This window comes from Pseudophryne corroboree, chromosome 1, assembly GCF_028390025.1.
Source record: "Pseudophryne corroboree isolate aPseCor3 chromosome 1, aPseCor3.hap2, whole genome shotgun sequence".
Classification (NCBI taxonomy): Eukaryota; Metazoa; Chordata; class Amphibia; order Anura; family Myobatrachidae; genus Pseudophryne; species Pseudophryne corroboree.
The window spans coordinates 1,165,961,393-1,165,977,228 of NC_086444.1; the positions used below are offsets into that span (position 1 = coordinate 1,165,961,393).

General features: G+C 47.9%; 1 protein-coding gene across 1 annotated transcript in view; it reads left to right on the plus strand.

The window, feature by feature from the left end:
* The first annotated feature begins 15,231 nt into the window (after window positions 1-15,231).
* PTCD3 (pentatricopeptide repeat domain 3) overlaps window positions 15,232-15,836 on the plus strand; it is an 84,066-nt gene continuing 83,461 nt past the window's right edge. Inside the window, exon 1 of the mRNA XM_063924989.1 lies at window positions 15,232-15,398. Coding sequence (XP_063781059.1) covers window positions 15,334-15,398 — 65 coding nt within the window. The 5' untranslated portion in view covers window positions 15,232-15,333. The remainder of the gene's footprint in view (window positions 15,399-15,836) is intronic.

The window sequence follows — 15,836 nt, forward strand, 5'->3', positions numbered from 1 at the left end:
ATGAGTGGAGTGTGACATACACTCAGGGAGTGACATGAGTGGAGTGCGACATATACTCAGGGAGTGACATGAGTGGAGTGCGACATATACTCAGGGAGTGACATGAGTGGAGTGCGACATATACTCAGGGAGTGACATGAGTGGAGTGTGACATATACTCAGGGAGTGACATGAGTGGAGTGTGACATATACTCAGGGAGTGACATGAGTGGAATGTGACATATACTCAGGGAGTGACATGAGTGGAGTGTGACATATACTTAGTGACATGAGTGGAGTGCGACATATACTCAGGGAGTGACATGAGTGGAGTGTGCTATATACTCAGTGAGTGACATGAGTGGAGTGTGACATACACTCAGGGAGTGACATGAGTGGAGTGTGACATACACTCAGTTAGTGACATGAGTGGAGTGTGACATACACTCAGTGACATGAGTGGAGTGTGACATATACTCAGGGAGTGACATGAGTGGAGTGTGACATACACTCAGTGAGTGACATGAGTGGAGTGTGACATACACTCTGAGTGACATGAGTGGCGTGCGACATATACTCAGGGAGTGACATGAGTGGAGAGCGACATATACTAAGGGAGTGACATGAGTGGAGTGTGACATACACTCAGTGAGTGACATGAGTGGAGTGCGACATATACTCAGGGAGTGACATGAGTGGAGTGCGACATATACTCAGGGAGTGACATGAGTGGAGTGCATCATATACTCAGGGAGTGACATGAGTGGAGTGCGACATATACTCAGGGAGTGACATGAGTGGAGTGCCACATATACTCAGGGAGTGACATGAGTGGAGTGCGACATATACTCAGGGAGTGACATGAGTGGAGTGCGACATATACTCAGGGAGTGACATGAGTGGAGTGCATCATATACTCAGGGAGTGACATGAGTGGAGTGCGACATATACTCAGGGAGTGACATGAGTGGAGTGCGACATATACTCAGGGAGTGACATGAGTGGAGTGCGACATATACTCAGGGAGTGACATGAGTGGAGTGCGACATATACTCAGTGAATGACATGAGGGGAGTGCGACATGTACTCAGGGAGTGACATGAGTGGAGTGTGACATGTACTCAGGGAGTGACATGAGTGGAGTGCATCATATACTCAGGGAGTGACATGAGTGGAGTGCGACATATACTCAGGGAGTGACATGAGTGGAGTGCGACATATACTCAGGGAGTGACATGAGTGGAGTGCGACATATACTCAGTGAATGACATGAGGGGAGTGCGACGTACTCAGGGAGTGACATGAGTGGAGTGCAACATGTACTCAGGGAGTGACATGAGTGGAGTGCGACATATACTCAGGGAGTGACATGAGTGGAGTGCGACATATACTCAGGGAGTGACATGAGTGGAGTGCGACATATACTCAGGGAGTGACATTAGTGGAGTGCATCATATACTCAGGGAGTCACATGAGTGGAGTGCATCATATACTCAGGGAGAGACATGAGTGGAGTGTGACATATACTCAGGGAGTGACATGAGTGGAATGTGACAAACACTCAGGGAGTGACATGAGTGGAGTGTGACATACACTCAGTGAGTGACATGAGTGGAGTGTGACATACACTCAGGGAGTGACATGAGTGGAGTGCGACATATACTCAGGGAGTGACATGAGTGGAGTGCATCATATACTCAGGGAGTGACATGAGTGGAGTGTGACATATACTCAGGGAGTGACATGAGTGGAATGCGACATATACTCAGGGAGTGACATGAGTGGAGTGCATCATATACTCAGGGAGTGACATGAGTGGAGTGCGACATATACTCAGGGAGTGACATGAGTGGAGTGCGACATATACTCAGGGAGTGACATGAGTGGAGTGCGACATATACTCAGGGAGTGACATGAGTGGAGTGCGACATATACTCGGAGTGACATGAGTGGAGTGCGACATATACTCAGTGAGTGACATGAGTGGAGTGCGACATATACTTAGGGAGTGACATGAGTGGAGTGCGACATATACTCAGTGAATGACATGAGTGGAGTGTGACATACTCAGGGAGTGACATGAGTGGAGTGCGACATATACTCAGGGAGTGACATGAGTGGAGTGCGACATATTCTCAGGGAGTGACATGAGTGGAGTGCGACATACACTCAGGGAATGACATGAGTGGAGTGCGGCATATACTCAGTGAATGACATGAGTGGAGTGCATCATATACTCAGGGAGTCACATGAGTGGAGTGCATCATATACTCAGGGAGTGACATGAGTGGAGTGTGACATATACTCAGTGAGTGATATAAGTGGAGTGCGACATATAATCAGGGAGTGACATATACTCAGTGAGTGACATGAGTGGAGTGCGACATATAATCAGGGAGTGACATATACTCAGGGAGTGACATGAGTGGAGTGTGACATATACTCAGGGAGTGACATGAGTGGAGTGTGACATATACTCGGTGAGTGAGATGAGTAGAGTGTGACATATACTCAGAAAGTGACATGAGTAAAGTGGGACATATACTCGGTGAGTGACATGAGTAGAGTGGGACATATACTCGGTGAGTGACATGAGTAGAGTGGGACATATACTCGGTGAGTGACATGAGTAGAGTGGGACATATACTCGGTGAGTGACATGAGTGGAGTGGGACATATACTCGGTGAGTGACATGAGTAGAGTGGGACATATACTCGGTGAGTGACATGAGTAGAGTGGGACATATACTCGGTGAGTGACATGAGTGGAGTGCGACATATAATCAGGGAGTGACATATACTCGGTGAGTGACATGAGTAGAGTGGGACATATACTCGGTGAGTGACATGAGTGGAGTGGGACATACACTCAGTGAGTGACATGAGTGGAGTGGGACATACACTCAGGGAGTGACATGAGTGGAGTGTGACATACACTCAGGGAGTGACATGAGTGGAGTGTGACATATACTCAGGGAGTGACATGAGTGGTGTGTGACATATACTTAGTGACATGAGTGGAGTGCGACATATACTCAGTGAATGACATGAGTGGTGTGTGACATATACTTAGTGACATGAGTGGAGTGTGACATATACTCAGGGAGTGACATGAGTGGAGTGTGACATATACTCAGGGAGTGACATGAGTGGAGTGTGACATACACTCAGTGAGTGACATGAGTGGAGTGTGACATATACTTAGTGACATGAGTGGAGTGTGACATATACTCAGGGAGTGACATGAGTGGAGTGTGACATATACTCGGAGTGACATGAGTGGAGTGTGACATATACTCAGGGAGTGACATGAGTGGAGTGTGATATATACTCAGTGAGTGACATGAGTGGAGTGTGATATATACTCAGTGAGTGACATGAGTGGAGTGTGATATATACTCAGTGAGTGACATGAGTGGAGTGTGATATATACTCAGTGAGTGACATGAGTGGAGTGTGACATAGTCAGTGACATGAGTGGAGTGTGACATAGTCGGTGACATGAGTGGAGTGTGACATAGTCAGTGACATGAGTGGAGTGTGACATATACTTAGTGACATGAGTGGAGTGTGACATATACTCAGGGAGTGACATGAGTGGAGTGTGACATATACTCAGGGAGTGACATATACTCGGTGAGTGAGATGAGTAGAGTGTGACATATACTCAGAAAGTGACATGAGTAAAGTGGGACATATACTCGGTGAGTGACATGAGTAGAGTGGGACATATACTCGGTGAGTGACATGAGTAGAGTGGGACATATACTCGGTGAGTGACATGAGTAGAGTGGGACATATACTCGGTGAGTGACATGAGTGGAGTGGGACATATACTCGGTGAGTGACATGAGTAGAGTGGGACATATACTCGGTGAGTGACATGAGTAGAGTGGGACATATACTCGGTGAGTGACATGAGTGGAGTGCGACATATAATCAGGGAGTGACATATACTCAGGGAGTGACATGAGTGGAGTGTGACATATACTCAGGGAGTGACATGAGTGGAGTGTGACATATACTCAGGGAGTGACATATACTCGGTGAGTGACATGAGTAGAGTGGGACATATACTCGGTGAGTGACATGAGTGGAGTGGGACATACACTCAGTGAGTGACATGAGTGGAGTGGGACATACACTCAGTGAGTGACATGAGTGGAGTGGGACATACACTCAGTGAGTGACATGAGTGGAGTGTGACATACACTCAGGGAGTGACATGAGTGGAGTGCGACATATACTCAGGGAGTGACATGAGTGGAGTGCGACATATACTCAGGGAGTGACATGAGTGGAGTGCGACATATACTCAGGGAGTGACATGAGTGGAGTGTGACATATACTCAGGGAGTGACATGAGTGGAGTGTGACATATACTCAGGGAGTGACATGAGTGGAATGTGACATATACTCAGGGAGTGACATGAGTGGAGTGTGACATATACTTAGTGACATGAGTGGAGTGCGACATATACTCAGGGAGTGACATGAGTGGAGTGTGCTATATACTCAGTGAGTGACATGAGTGGAGTGTGACATACACTCAGGGAGTGACATGAGTGGAGTGTGACATACACTCAGTCAGTGACATGAGTGGAGTGTGACATACACTCAGTGACATGAGTGGAGTGTGACATATACTCAGGGAGTGACATGAGTGGAGTGTGACATACACTCAGTGAGTGACATGAGTGGAGTGTGACATACACTCTGAGTGACATGAGTGGCGTGCGACATATACTCAGGGAGTGACATGAGTGGAGAGCGACATATACTAAGGGAGTGACATGAGTGGAGTGTGACATACACTCAGTGAGTGACATGAGTGGAGTGCGACATATACTCAGGGAGTGACATGAGTGGAGTGCGACATATACTCAGGGAGTGACATGAGTGGAGTGCATCATATACTCAGGGAGTGACATGAGTGGAGTGCGACATATACTCAGGGAGTGACATGAGTGGAGTGCCACATATACTCAGGGAGTGACATGAGTGGAGTGCGACATATACTCAGGGAGTGACATGAGTGGAGTGCGACATATACTCAGGGAGTGACATGAGTGGAGTGCATCATATACTCAGGGAGTGACATGAGTGGAGTGCGACATATACTCAGGGAGTGACATGAGTGGAGTGCGACATATACTCAGGGAGTGACATGAGTGGAGTGCGACATATACTCAGGGAGTGACATGAGTGGAGTGCGACATATACTCAGGGAGTGACATGAGTGGAGTGCGACATATACTCAGTGAATGACATGAGGGGAGTGCGACATGTACTCAGGGAGTGACATGAGTGGAGTGTGACATGTACTCAGGGAGTGACATGAGTGGAGTGCATCATATACTCAGGGAGTGACATGAGTGGAGTGCGACATATACTCAGGGAGTGACATGAGTGGAGTGCGACATATAGTCAGGGAGTGACATGAGTGGAGTGCGACATATACTCAGGGAGTGACATGAGTGGAGTGCGACATATACTCAGTGAATGACATGAGGGGAGTGCGACATGTACTCAGGGAGTGACATGAGTGGAGTGCAACATGTACTCAGGGAGTGACATGAGTGGAGTGCGACATATACTCAGGGAGTGACATGAGTGGAGTGCGACATATACTCAGGGAGTGACATGAGTGGAGTGCGACATATACTCAGGGAGTGACATTAGTGGAGTGCATCATATACTCAGGGAGTCACATGAGTGGAGTGCATCATATACTCAGGGAGAGACATGAGTGGAGTGTGACATATACTCAGGGAGTGACATGAGTGGAATGTGACAAACACTCAGGGAGTGACATGAGTGGAGTGTGACATACACTCAGTGAGTGACATGAGTGGAGTGTGACATACACTCAGGGAGTGACATGAGTGGAGTGCGACATATACTCAGGGAGTGACATGAGTGGAGTGCATCATATACTCAGGGAGTGACATGAGTGGAGTGTGACATATACTCAGGGAGTGACATGAGTGGAATGCGACATATACTCAGGGAGTGACATGAGTGGAGTGCATCATATACTCAGGGAGTGACATGAGTGGAGTGCGACATATACTCAGGGAGTGACATGAGTGGAGTGCGACATATACTCAGGGAGTGACATGAGTGGAGTGCGACATATACTCAGGGAGTGACATGAGTGGAGTGCGACATATACTCAGGGAGTGACATGAGTGGAGTGCGACATATACTCGGAGTGACATGAGTGGAGTGCGACATATACTCAGTGAGTGACATGAGTGGAGTGCGACATATACTTAGGGAGTGACATGAGTGGAGTGCGACATATACTCAGTGAATGACATGAGTGGAGTGTGACATACTCAGGGAGTGACATGAGTGGAGTGCGACATATACTCAGGGAGTGACATGAGTGGAGTGCGACATATTCTCAGGGAGTGACATGAGTGGAGTGCGACATACACTCAGGGAGTGACATGAGTGGAGTGCGACATATACTCAGTGAATGACATGAGTGGAGTGCATCATATACTCAGGGAGTCACATGAGTGGAGTGCATCATATACTCAGGGAGTGACATGAGTGGAGTGTGACATATACTCAGTGAGTGATATAAGTGGAGTGCGACATATACTCAGGGAGTGACATGAGTGGAATGTGACATATACTCAGGGAGTGACATAAGTGGAGTGCGACATATACTCAGGGAGTGACATGAGTGGAGTGCGACATATACTCAGGGAGTGACATGAGTGGAGTGTGATATATACTCAGGGAGTGACATGAGTGGAGTGCATCATATACCCAGGGAGTGACATGAGTGGAGTGCGACATATACTCAGTGAATGACATGAGTGGAGTGTGACATACTCAGGGAGTGACATGAGTGGAGTGCGACATATACTCAGGGAGTGACATGAGTGGAGTGCGACATATACTCAGGGAGTCACATGAGTGGAGTGTGACATATACTCAGTGAGTGACATGAGTGGAGTGCGACATATAATCAGGGAGTGACATATACTCAGGGAGTGACATGAGTGGAGTGTGACATATACTCAGGGAGTGACATGAGTGGAGTGTGACATATACTCGGTGAGTGAGATGAGTAGAGTGTGACATATACTCAGAAAGTGACATGAGTAAAGTGGGACATATACTCGGTGAGTGACATGAGTAGAGTGGGACATATACTCGGTGAGTGACATGAGTAGAGTGGGACATATACTCGGTGAGTGACATGAGTAGAGTGGGACATATACTCGGTGAGTGACATGAGTGGAGTGGGACATATACTCGGTGAGTGACATTAGTAGAGTGGGACATATACTCGGTGAGTGACATGAGTAGAGTGGGACATATACTCGGTGAGTGACATGAGTGGAGTGCGACATATAATCAGGGAGTGACATATACTCGGTGAGTGACATGAGTAGAGTGGGACATATACTCGGTGAGTGACATGAGTGGAGTGGGACATACACTCAGTGAGTGACATGAGTGGAGTGGGACATACACTCAGGGAGTGACATGAGTGGAGTGTGACATACACTCAGGGAGTGACATGAGTGGAGTGTGACATACACTCAGGGAGTGACATGAGTGGAGTGTGACATATACTTAGTGACATGAGTGGAGTGTGACATATACTCAGGGAGTGACATGAGTGGTGTGTGACATATACTTAGTGACATGAGTGGAGTGCGACATATACTCAGTGAATGACATGAGTGGTGTGTGACATATACTTAGTGACATGAGTGGAGTGTGACATATACTCAGGGAGTGACATGAGTGGAGTGTGACATATACTCAGGGAGTGACATGAGTGGAGTGTGACATACACTCAGTGAGTGACATGAGTGGAGTGTGACATATACTTAGTGACATGAGTGGAGTGTGACATATACTCAGGGAGTGACATGAGTGGAGTGTGACATATACTCGGAGTGACATGAGTGGAGTGTGACATATACTCAGGGAGTGACATGAGTGGAGTGTGATATATACTCAGTGAGTGACATGAGTGGAGTGTGACATACACTCAGTGAGTGACATGAGTGGAGTGTGACATAGTCAGTGACATGAGTGGAGTGTGACATAGTCAGTGACATGAGTGGAGTGTGACATAGTCAGTGACATGAGTGGAGTGTGACATAGTCAGTGACATGAGTGGAGTGTGACATATACTTAGTGACATGAGTGGAGTGTGACATATACTCAGGGAGTGACATGAGTGGAGTGTGACATATACTCAGGGAGTGACATATACTCGGTGAGTGAGATGAGTAGAGTGTGACATATACTCAGAAAGTGACATGAGTAAAGTGGGACATATACTCGGTGAGTGACATGAGTAGAGTGGGACATATACTCGGTGAGTGACATGAGTAGAGTGGGACATATACTCGGTGAGTGACATGAGTAGAGTGGGACATATACTCGGTGAGTGACATGAGTGGAGTGGGACATATACTCGGTGAGTGACATGAGTAGAGTGGGACATATACTCGGTGAGTGACATGAGTAGAGTGGGACATATACTCGGTGAGTGACATGAGTGGAGTGCGACATATAATCAGGGAGTGACATATACTCAGGGAGTGACATGAGTGGAGTGTGACATATACTCAGGGAGTGACATGAGTGGAGTGTGACATATACTCAGGGAGTGACATATACTCGGTGAGTGACATGAGTGGAGTGGGACATACACTCAGTGAGTGACATGAGTGGAGTGTGACATACACTCAGTGAGTGACATGAGTGGAGTGTGACATACACTCAGGGAGTGACATGAGTGGAGTGCGACATATACTCAGGGAGTGACATGAGTGGAGTGCGACATATACTCAGGGAGTGACATGAGTGGAGTGCGACATATACTCAGGGAGTGACATGACTGGAGTGTGACATATACTCAGGGAGTGACATGAGTGGAGTGTGACATATACTCAGGGAGTGACATGAGTGGAATGTGACATATACTCAGGGAGTGACATGAGTGGAGTGTGACATATACTTAGTGACATGAGTGGAGTGCGACATATACTCAGGGAGTGACATGAGTGGAGTGTGCTATATACTCAGTGAGTGACATGAGTGGAGTGTGACATACACTCAGGGAGTGACATGAGTGGAGTGTGACATACACTCAGTCAGTGACATGAGTGGAGTGTGACATACACTCAGTGACATGAGTGGAGTGTGACATATACTCAGGGAGTGACATGAGTGGAGTGTGACATACACTCAGTGAGTGACATGAGTGGAGTGTGACATACACTCTGAGTGACATGAGTGGCGTGCGACATATACTCAGGGAGAGACATGAGTGGAGAGCGACATATACTCAGGGAGTGACATGAGTGGAGTGTGACATACACTCAGTGAGTGACATGAGTGGAGTGCGACATATACTCAGGGAGTGACATGAGTGGAGTGCAACATATACTCAGGGAGTGACATGAGTGGAGTGCATCATATACTCAGGGAGTGACATGAGTGGAGTGCGACATATACTCAGGGAGTGACATGAGTGGAGTGCCACATATACTCAGGGAGTGACATGAGTGGAGTGCCACATATACTCAGGGAGTGACATGAGTGGAGTGCGACATATACTCAGGGAGTGACATGAGTGGAGTGCATCATATACTCAGGGAGTGACATGAGTGGAGTGCGACATATACTCAGGGAGTGACATGAGTGGAGTGCGACATATACTCAGGGAGTGACATGAGTGGAGTGCGACATATACTCAGGGAGTGACATGAGTGGAGTGCGACATATACTCAGGGAGTGACATGAGTGGAGTGCGACATATACTCAGTGAATGACATGAGGGGAGTGCGACATGTACTCAGGGAGTGACATGAGTGGAGTGTGACATGTACTCAGGGAGTGACATGAGTGGAGTGCATCATATACTCAGGGAGTGACATGAGTGGACTGCGACATATACTCAGGGAGTGACATGAGTGGAGTGCGACATATACTCAGGGAGTGACATGAGTGGAGTGCGACATATACTCAGTGATTGACATGAGGGGAGTGCGACATGTACTCAGGGAGTGACATGAGTGGAGTGCAACATGTACTCAGGGAGTGACATGAGTGGAGTGCGACATATACTCAGGGAGTGACATGAGTGGAGTGCGACATATACTCAGGGAGTGACATGAGTGGAGTGCGACATATACTCAGGGAGTGACATTAGTGGAGTGCATCATATACTCAGGGAGTCACATGAGTGGAGTGCATCATATACTCAGGGAGAGACATGAGTGGAGTGTGACATATACTCAGGGAGTGACATGAATGGAATGTGACAAACACTCAGGGAGTGACATGAGTGGAGTGTGACATACACTCAGTGAGTGACATGAGTGGAGTGTGACATACACTCAGGGAGTGACATGAGTGGAGTGCGACATATACTCAGGGAGTGACATGAGTGGAGTGCATCATATACTCAGGGAGTGACATGAGTGGAGTGTGACATATACTCAGGGAGTGACATGAGTGGAATGCGACATATACTCAGGGAGTGACATGAGTGGAGTGCATCATATACTCAGGGAGTGACATGAGTGGAGTGCGACATATACTCAGGGAGTGACATGAGTGGAGTGCGACATATACTCAGGGAGTGACATGAGTGGAGTGCGACATATACTCAGGGAGTGACATGAGTGGAGTGCGACATATACTCGGAGTGACATGAGTGGAGTGCGACATATACTCAGTGAGTGACATGAGTGGAGTGCGACATATACTTAGGGAGTGACATGAGTGGAGTGCGACATATACTCAGTGAATGACATGAGTGGAGTGTGACATACTCAGGGGGTGACATGAGTGGAGTGCGACATATACTCAGGGAGTGACATGAGTGGAGTGCGACATATTCTCAGGGAGTGACATGAGTGGAGTGCGACATACACTCAGGGAGTGACATGAGTGGAGTGCGACATATACTCAGTGAATGACATGAGTGGAGTGCATCATATACTCAGGGAGTCACATGAGTGGAGTGCATCATATACTCAGGGAGTGACATGAGTGGAGTGTGACATATACTCAGTGAGTGATATAAGTGGAGTGCGACATATACTCAGGGAGTGACATGAGTGGAATGTGACATATACTCAGGGAGTGACATAAGTGGAGTGCGACATATACTCAGGGAGTGACATGAGTGGAGTGCGACATATACTCAGGGAGTGACATGAGTGGAGTGTGATATATACTCAGGGAGTGACATGAGTGGAGTGCATCATATACCCAGGGAGTGACATGAGTGGAGTGCGACATATACTCAGTGAATGACATGAGTGGAGTGTGACATACTCAGGGAGTGACATGAGTGGAGTGCGACATATACTCAGGGAGTGACATGAGTGGAGTGCGACATATACTCAGGGAGTGACATGAGTGGAGTGTGACATATACTCAGGGAGTGACATGAGTGGAGTGTGACATATACTCAGGGAGTGACATGAGTGGAATGTGACATATACTCAGGGAGTGACATGAGTGGAGTGTGACATATACTTAGTGACATGAGTGGAGTGTGACATATACTCAGGGAGTGACATGAGTGGAGTGCGACATATACTCAGGGAGTGACATGAGTGGAGTGTGCTATATACTCAGTGAGTGACATGAGTGGAGTGTGACATACACTCAGGGAGTGACATGAGTGGAGTGTGACATACACTCAGTCAGTGACATGAGTGGAGTGTGACATACACTCAGTGACATGAGTGGAGTGTGACATATACTCAGGGAGTGACATGAGTGGAGTGTGACATACACTCAGTGAGTGACATGAGTGGAGTGTGACATACACTCTGAGTGACATGAGTGGCGTGCGACATATACTCAGGGAGTGACATGAGTGGAGAGCGACATATACTCAGGGAGTGACATGAGTGGAGTGTGACATACACTCAGTGAGTGACATGAGTGGAGTGCGACATATACTCAGGGAGTGACATGAGTGGAGTGCGACATATACTCAGGGAGTGACATGAGTGGAGTGCATCATATACTCAGGGAGTGACATGAGTGGAGTGCGACATATACTCAGGGAGTGACATGAGTGGAGTGCGACATATACTCAGGGAGTGACATGAGTGGAGTGTGACATACACTCAGTGAGTGACATGAGTGGAGTGCGACATATACTCAGGGAGTGACATGAGTGGAGTGCGACATATACTCAGGGAGTGACATGAGTGGAGTGCGACATATACTCAGGGAGTGACATGAGTGGAGTGCGACATATACTCAGGGAGTGACATGAGTGGAGTGCGACATATACTCAGGGAGTGACATGAGTGGAGTGCGACATATACTCAGGGAGTGACATGAGTGGAGTGCATCATATACTCAGGGAGTGACATGAGTGGAGAGCGACATATACTCAGGGAGTGACATGAGTGGAGTGCGACATATACTCAGGGAGTGACATGAGTGGAGTGCGACATATACTCAGGGAGTGACATGAGTGGAGTGCGACATATACTCAGGGAGTGACATGAGTGGAGTGCGACATATACTCAGTGAATGACATGAGGGGAGTGCGACATGTACTCAGGGAGTGACATGAGTGGAGTGCGACATATACTCAGGGAGTGACATGAGTGGAGTGCGACATATACTCAGGGAGTGACATGAGTGGAGTGCGACATATACTCAGGGAGTGACATGAGTGGAGTGCGACATATACTCAGGGAGTGACATGAGTGGAGTGTGACATATACTCAGGGAGTGACATGAGTGGAGTGCATCATATACTCAGGGAGTGACATGAGTGGAGTGCGACATATACTCAGGGAGTGACATGAGTGGAGTGCGACATATACTCAGGGAGTGACATGAGTGGAGTGCGACATATACTCAGTGAATGACATGAGGGGAGTGCGACATGTACTCAGGGAGTGACATGAGTGGAGTGCAACATGTACTCAGGGAGTGACATGAGTGGAGTGCGACATATACTCAGGGAGTGACATGAGTGGAGTGCGACATATACTCATTTAGTGACATTAGTGGAGTGCATCATATACTCAGGGAGTCACATGAGTGGAGTGCATCATATACTCAGGGAGTGACATGAGTGGAGTGTGACATATACTCAGGGAGTGACATGAGTGGAATGTGACATACACTCAGGGAGTGACATGAGTGGAGTGTGACATACACTCAGTGAGTGACATGAGTGGAGTGTGACATACACTCAGGGAGTGACATGAGTGGAGTGCGACATATACTCAGGGAGTGACATGAGTGGAGTGCATCATATACTCAGGGAGTGACATGAGTGGAGTGTGACATATACTCAGGGAGTGACATGAGTGGAATGCGACATATACTTAGGGAGTGACATGAGTGGAGTGCGACATATACTCAGGGAGTGACATGAGTGGAGTGTGACATATACTCAGGGAGTGACATGAGTGGAGTGCATCATATACTCAGGGAGTGACATGAGTGGAGTGCGACATATACTCAGGGAGTGACATGAGTGGAGTGCGACATATACTCAGGGAGTGACATGAGTGGAGTGCGACATATACTCAGTGAATGACATGAGTGGAGTGCGACATATACTCAGGGAGTGACATGAGTGGAGTGCGACATATACTCAGGGAGTGACATGAGTGGAGTGCGACATATACTCAGGGAGTGACATGAGTGGAGTGCATCATATACTCAGGGAGTCACATGAGTGGAGTGCATCATATACTCAGGGAGTGACATGAGTGGAGTGCGACATATACTCAGGGAGTGACATGAGTGGACTGTGACATATACTCAGGGAGTGACATGAGTGGAGTGCGACATATACTCAGGGAGTGACATGAGTGGAGTGCGACATATACTCAGGGAGAGACGAGTGGAGTGCGACATATACTCAGGGAGTGACATGAGTGGAGTGTGACATATACTTAGTGACATGAGTGGAGTGCGACATATACTCAGGGAGTGACATGAGTGGAGTGCGACATATACTCAGGGAGTGACATGAGTGGAGTGCATCATATACTCAGGGAGTCACATGAGTGGAGTGTGACATATACTCAGTGAGTGATATGAGTGGAGTGCGACATATACTCAGGGAGTGACATGAGTGGAGTGCGACATATACTCAGGGAGTGACATGAGTGGAGTGCGACATATACTCAGGGAGTGACATTAGTGGAGTGCATCATATACTCAGGGAGTCACATGAGTGGAGTGCATCATATACTCAGGGAGTGACATGAGTGGAGTGTGACATATACTCAGGGAGTGACATGAGTGGAGTGTGACATATACTCAGGGAGTGACATGAGTGGAATGTGACATATACTCAGGGAGTGACATGAGTGGAGTGCGACATATACTCAGGGAGTGACATGAGTGGAGTGCGACATATACTCAGGGAGTGACATGAGTGGAGTGCATCATATACTCAGGGAGTCACATGAGTGGAGTGTGACATATACTCAGTGAGTGATATGAGTATGAGTGGAGTGCGACATACTCAGGGAGTGACATGAGTGGAGTGCATCATATACTCAGGGAGTGACATGAGTGGAGTGTGACATATACTCAGTGAGTGATATGAGTGGAGTGCGACATATACTCAGGGAGTGACATGAGTGGAGTGCGACATATATTCAGGGAGTGACATGAGTGGAGTGTGACATATTCAGTGAGTGACATGAGTGGAGTGTGACATATACTCAGTGAGTGACATGAGTAGATAGTGACATATACTCGGTGAGTGACATGAGTGGAGTGTGACATATACTCGGTGAGTGACATGAGTAGAGTGTGACATACACTCGGTGAGTGACATGAGTAGAGTGGGACATACACTCGGTGAGTGACATGAGTGGAGTGTGACATATACTCAGTGACATGAGTGGAGTGTGACATACTCAGTGACATGAGTAGAGTGTGACATACACTCAGTGAGTGACATGAGTGGAGTGTGACATATACTCAGTGACATGAGTGGAGTGTGACATATACTCAGTGACATGAGTGCAGTGTGTCATACACTCAGTGAGTGACATGAGTGCAGTGTGTCATACACTCAGTGAGTGACATGAGTGCAGTGTGTCATATACTTAGTGAGTGACACGAGTGGGGTGTGAGTTTGGAGGAAGCAGTGAACCCTCCAAGGACAACATAACACCCAGCAGTGACAGCAGCACATGCCATGTGTAGTGAGCGGAAGTGGGGCATACCATGCTGCTGCTGGGACGGGGAGGTGACTGAGCGCAGCACAGCAGTGTGTACGCCACATCTCGTAGGGAGGAGGAGCCGCAGTAGACCCCCCTCCCCCGCCTCTTCTCCCGGTAGTGCAGTCCGGCAATGGCGCTGCCCTGTGTGAGCCGGCTCCAGGCTCTGCGGCTCTCCTCCAGGACCCCGCTGTTCAGGTAGGAGCCGGGCTCAGTGCCCTGCGCGCCGGGTGTGTACTGTGTATGCAGCCTGTGTGTGTCCTGTACATCACAGGTGTGCCGGGCGTGTATACAGGAGTGCAGCTGCATAACCTCAGCGCCTGTATGCGGCCAGTCATCATACAACTACCTGCATAACCCTGCATGAGCTAACCAGGAATACACAGCTCATCATATGGGGCAGATGTATTAAGCCTGGAGAAGTGATAAAGCAGTGATAAGTAGAAGGTGATAACGCATCAGCCAATCATTACGGATTTGTAAAATGACAGGAGCTGGTTGGCTGGTGCATTATCACCTTGCACTTATCACTGCTTTACCACTTCTCCAGGGTTAATACATCGGTAGCGTCTAGATTCTCATACATCTGCCCTGAAGTTCGTAAATACGTAGAATATGACGGCAGGTAAGAACCAT